The 6,065-nt window shown below is 35.6% G+C and overlaps 1 protein-coding gene across 1 annotated transcript in view; it reads left to right on the forward strand.

Moving 5' to 3' along the window:
* RAD51C (RAD51 paralog C) overlaps nucleotides 1–5,603 on the forward strand; it is a 45,462-nt gene extending 39,859 nt beyond the window's left edge. Inside the window, exons 8-9 of the mRNA XM_012808746.2 lie at nucleotides 3,746–3,806; nucleotides 5,058–5,603. Coding sequence (XP_012664200.1) covers nucleotides 3,746–3,806; nucleotides 5,058–5,162 — 166 coding nt within the window. The 3' untranslated portion in view covers nucleotides 5,163–5,603. The remainder of the gene's footprint in view (nucleotides 1–3,745; nucleotides 3,807–5,057) is intronic.
* The last annotated feature ends 462 nt before the right edge of the window (nucleotides 5,604–6,065 follow it).

Consider the following 6,065-nt stretch of genomic DNA (forward strand, 5'->3'; position numbering starts at 1 on the left):
TGCCAGGCGAGGTGGCTCACGCCTGTAATCCTAGCATTTGGGAGGCTGAGGCAGGTGGATTGCCTGAGCTCATGGGTATCAGACCAGCCTGAGCCAGATCGAGACCTCATCTCTAAAAATAGCCATAGCTGGGTGTTGTAGCAAGTGCCTGTGGTCCCAGCTACTCAGGAGGCTGAGGCAAGAGAATTGCTTGAGCCCAAAAGTTTGAGGTTGCTATGAGCTATGACACTACAGTACTCTACTGAGGGCAACAAAGTGAGACTCTGTCTCAAAAAAGAAAAACACTTTTCATTTGGATAGAAAAACCCTTAAACAGCCAAATTTATGTTGGGAATGGAACTTAGTTATACCGTTTCATCCCAGCCCCCACCCTTCACCAGTAACACCTGATTTTTGCCCTTTGACTAATGGTAAAATAATATTCCAACAGTTATTACAAGAAATATTTTTGTCTGTGTCCTTATATTATGTGGGTTTTCCTCCAATTTGCATATTCATGATAATATGAAGCCAAGATTGTTCAGAATTACACTACTCTTTGCCAAGAAGATCTGGTGGTAGAGTGGAGTAATATATCAACACCCCCACACAGTATTTCATATGTGTGCTCAGTTTTAGAGCACAAATTGTGCTTCTGTCTTGTTTCTTCCTGACCCAAGCTATGTAGTTCAGCCATATGTTAAGCTTCATCTCAGCTGGGGCCAGGAGCCAAGTGATTTTTTGGTTTAGTTTCTTGTTTAAAAAGATCTCTTGAGATGCAGATAAGACATATAAAAATGTGTTTTTACCTAGAAATTTGAGAACAATTTTCAGTCTGAATAAAGTAGTGCCCCTTTGACTTTAGGATTCTTAATAAACATGCAAATGCTTCTTAAAGCTTAATACTTTTAAATAATTTTCTCAAAAAAAAAGTCAGGGCTCATGTCTGTAATCCTAGCACTCTGGGAGGCTAAGGTGGGTAAGTCTGAGCAAGAACAAGACCCCATGTCTACCAAAAATAGAAAACAGAGGCAGAAGATCACTTGAGAGCAGGAGTTTAAAGTTGCTTTGAGCTATGATCACACCATCCATGGCACACTACCCAGGGTTACAGAGTGAAACTCAAAAAAAAAAAAAAAAAAGAAAAGAAAGAGGAAAAAAAAATTGAACACACTGGGTACCTTTTTCAAAATATGTTTTGAAAATACATATTAACACCTTTAATATGAGGCGATTTAGATACTAACTTTTTTAAGTTAGCAAATTTCATTTTATTGAATCAGTGATTTTCTAATAAGGTGAGTTAAAGATGCACTTTTCCTCTCTTTTTCTGTTGCATTTTTCATTTAAAGATAGAACATCAGTCCCAAAGCATTAGAAAAATTTATAATCCCACTTAACACAGTATTCTGATTACACATTACTTGGCACCTATTTTATTTATGCATAAAGTAACATTTTGAATTCTGCTCTTTCCATCCTAAAAGTACATACCTAGAATAATAAGCTAATGGACCGTGGGTTTTGATGGCTTTTCTTTTGAATTATGCCTGGAGAGGAGAGGTAATTTCAAAATTAAGAGAATAACAAATCAGGCCAGGAATGGCTGCTGGCTCACACCTATAATCCTAGCACCCTGGGGAAGCTGAGGCAGGTGGATTGCTTGAGCTCAGGAGTTGGAGAACAGCCTGAGCAAGAGCAGGACCCCATCATACAAAAAATAGAAAAATTAGCCAGGTGTAGTGGAGCATGTCCGTGGTCCCAGCTATTCCAGAGGCTCAGGTAGGAGGATGGCTTAAGCCCAAAAGTTTGAGGTTGCTGTGAGCTATGATGCTATGGCACTCTACCCGGGGCAACAGAGTGAGACTCTGTCTCAAAAATAAAATAAAAATAGAATAAATAGCCAGGCATTGTGGTGGGTGCCTGTAGTCTCAGCTACTCAGAGGCTGAGGTATGAGGAGCTCTGGAGCCCAAAAGTTTGAGGTTGGTGTGAGCTATAACACCACAACACTCAGCCCCAGGACGACTGAGTGAAACTCAGTCTCAAAAAAAAAAAAAGAGAGAGAGAGAGAAACTAACAAATTATAACCAAAATGTATTTTTGAATTATCTTTAAAAATAAATGAACATGGGGCGGTGCCTGTGGCTCAAAAGGGTAGGGTGCCGATCCCATATGCCAGGGGTGGCAGGTTCAAACCCAGCCCCGGCCGAAAATAAAAATAAAATAAACTTTAAAAAAATAAATAAATGAACATTATATTATATCTAAATGAATGCTCCTTAAAACCCTGAGAGTGTATGATATTTTTTCTCTAAGTTAGAATCTATATTTAGTACAGTTATATCAGTTTTTAAAAATTGTGGTAAAATAATTTTACCATAAAATTTACTACTTTAACCACTTTTTAGTGCATAGTTCATTGGCTTTAAGTACATTCAAATTGTGTAACCATCACCACCACCCATTTTCAGAACTTTTTCATCTTCCTCTGCTGAAACTCTGTCCTATTAGTGCTAACTCTTGGTTCTCCTTTCTCCTCAGCTCCTGGCAACCATCATTCTATTTTTGTCGTTATGAATTTGACTGCCTCATATAATTGGAATCATACAGTATTTGTCCTGTAGTGACTGGCTTATTCACTTAGCATAATATCTTCAAGATTCATCTATATCATAGCAAGTGTCAAAATGTTCTTCCTTTTTAAGTCTGAATAATATTATTGTATGTATATACCACATTTCATTTATTCATCTGTCCATGAGTACTTGAGTTGATTCTGCCTTTTAGTAATTGTGAATACATTACAGTATCAGTTTTAAAGTAATTTTAAAAAGTACTCTAAAGGTTTTTGTTTATATTTGTTGCTGTTACAGTATTTGAATACAGTTAAGAGTTTAGAATTTTATTTTTCAACTGCTTTTAACATTCAGTTTTATATTATTTACTTTGTATAATACATAATAAAATTTCACCTAAACAGACCTTGTTCTGTCATAACAGCGATATTTTTGGGACATAATTATTTTAAGACAATGTGTCTTCCTAGCTTATTTCTCTTGGTATAATATGAGCATGTGTTCCTCATTTATATTCCAAGAAATTGTCTTACTTTTTCTATGGTAAAACAATAAAAATAAACAGGATTATTGCAGAAAGTTTGGGAACTATAGGTAAGATTTACCTTGTGATAGCAGTTGTTAACTTTTTTTAAAATTAAATCATAGCTGTGTATGTTAATACAGTCATGGGGTACAATGTGCTCATTTTATATACAATTTGAAATATTTTCATCAAACTGGTTAACATAGCCTTCATGGCATTTTCTTAGTTAATTGTGTTAAGACAGTTGTTAACTTTTTGATTATAGTCTTCTAGCAATTTTTTACACATGTATATTCATAAATGTGGGACCATGCAGTATAATTATTATTTAGTATGTTAATACTTTTCTAATTAAATATTTTCCTCAATTGTTTGTTTTTAAGATAAATATATAAAATAATTTATTTGAATCAGTCATTGGATTTTTAAAAAATTTTCACTTCTACCAACGGCTGTAAATATTCTCATATGTAATAATTATCACATGCATACATATAGGTACTGTTTGAGGGGAGTATTTTTTATATTTCTGTCCTTTATGTGTCCTTAGAAAACAAAATAAAGTTCTAGTAAAAAAAAAACCAACTATAAATTAATTAAATTAAGAGTTTAGTCACCTAAACTAAGGTCATGTGTTTGTGTGTATGCTTTTTCTCTAACCAGGTTGGCAACGTTACACAAATCACCAAGCCAGAAGGAATCTACAGTACTGTTCCAAATCACAGTTAGTATTATTTGATTAGAGTGGGATTTTGGTGTTGGTGGGCAGTAATTATGTGAAGAGATCATTTCCAAATTGCTTCTGTTAATTTCTGTAGGCAGCAAGCATATTTGAGGACAGCTTTTGATGCTTAGAACATTGTCCCCAAAATAGTAGTGTATACAGAATACTGTAGTCACAATTGGACTGAAATTTATTCTTAAGAGCAGAGGAAATACTTATTTTGGGGTAGTGTGTTCCGTGCCATATGTAATGTCAGGATATTAAAGATTTTTAAAGTGAAAGTTGTTGAAGATTTCCAGAAAAGAAAAAATACTAACATTACTCATTTTAGCCATAGACTTTATAGATCTATCGTAGCCACCAAATATAGCCCACTTTAAAATGTTAATTTTCCTGTGAATTTACATCATAGAACACACATTTTTGGTTGAAGTATGCATATTTATCAATATGTTGAGCCAAGTATATTCTTGGCATCCCATTTTCGTAAGTACAAAAACAGAAATGGAAAGGAATTCTGAAACTGAATTATGTACTTAGTCTTTGCACTGCCCAGGTGCATTTGAAATATCCTAGGGGGAAATTTTTATTTTAGGGTTATTATGAAAATGATTTATAGGCTAGGCATGGTGGTTCATGCCTAATCCCAGCTTTCTAAGAGGCCAAGGCAGGCAGATTGCCTGAGCTTACAAGTTTGAGACCAGCCTGAGCTAGAGCAAGACCACCTTCTCTAAAAATAGCCAAGCACTGTGGCAGGCACCTGTAGTCCCAGCTACTTGGGAGGCCAAGGCAAGACAATCACTTGAGCCCAAGAGTCTGAGGTTGCTGTGAGCTGTGACACCATGGCACTCTATCTGGGGGTGACAAAGTGAAACTGTCTCAAAAAAAGAAAGAAAAGAATTTATAAAGTACCTAAGAATTAGTAAGCATTACCTCCTTTCACCTCTTCCAGTAGAGCCATCATAAAGCTTGTTGGGTCCTTTAGAGAACATTTTTATAATGCAATGTTATTTTTCTGTGTGTGTATGGATATGTATAAATAAATATATAAAAAATACACTAATACAGCCCAGGCTTTGATACCTATCCACTAATCACTCGTAGTGGTTAATAAATTCTTTCTCAAGAACAAAGTAGCTTTCTTACCAGTTGCTTAAAAATATTTGGAAGACTAATCTTTGTTAAATGTTCTTAAAGTAAATTTGTGTGTGCATGAATGCATATATATTTTATTTATTTTTAATCTTGCAGCCTCAGGGATTTAGAGATGCTGTTGTTGCTGCTGCATGTTCATTTCAGACAGAAGGTTCATTGAATTCCCGGAAACGGTCTCGAGAAACAGAGGAAGAACAATAACCCAGAAACTAATCTCAATGTATGATGCTGTGAAATCACTGCATACAAGTAACAGACTCATTACTTTAAAATATAAACACACACCATGGCATGAATGAGTCAGGATTATCTGAAATGAGTGGGACAAATACTTAAGGAATATGATTTTCTGAAAAAGTTTTTCTAAAGCAATGTTCTACAATTATATTTTGACCTGTTCAGTTAACATTCAATAGATATAGCGTAGGTATTATATTTCATAAATGTGGAAAGTGAATGTCATATGGCAGTTTGAATTTAGCATTCATATTGTTTTTCCTCTTTCTTTGCCAATTGCCTAGAAAATCCTAAGAAGTAAAGATTTTTTTCATATTCTTACTGTGTTCTCTTTAAATATAATTCTAGCTCAGCAGCCGTAGCTCAGTGGTTAGGATGCCAGCCACATACACCGAGGCTGGCAGGTTCAACCTCAGCCCAGGCCTGCTAAACAACAGTGACCACCACAATGAAAAAATAGCCGGGCATTGTGGTGGGCACCTATAGTCCCAGCTGCTTGGGAGGTTGAGGCAAGAGAATCACTTAAGCCCGGGAGTTTGAAGTTGCTGTAAACTGTGATGCCTTGCGTCTACAAGGGCAACATAGTGAGACTGTGTCTAAATAAATAAACTCTAATAATTCTGAAAAATGACCTGTTTTTATTTTAAAGAGAAGCCAGCATGAATTAAGCCAGCATAATGAATATCATTATATTCATTTTTATGGGTAGTATACACATTTTAGATGACCAAACTTTTCAGGGACTTCAACTGTAAAATCTAAGCCATTTGTTTTTTTTGTTTGTTTGTTTGTTTTTGAGACAGAGCTTCAAGCTGTCCCCCTGGGTAGAGTGCCATGGCATAGCTCACAGCAACCTCCAACTCCTGG

The sequence above is a fragment of the Otolemur garnettii genome, unplaced genomic scaffold, assembly GCF_000181295.1.
Source record: "Otolemur garnettii isolate 467f Iridium unplaced genomic scaffold, OtoGar3 scaffold00094, whole genome shotgun sequence".
Classification (NCBI taxonomy): Eukaryota; Metazoa; Chordata; class Mammalia; order Primates; family Galagidae; genus Otolemur; species Otolemur garnettii.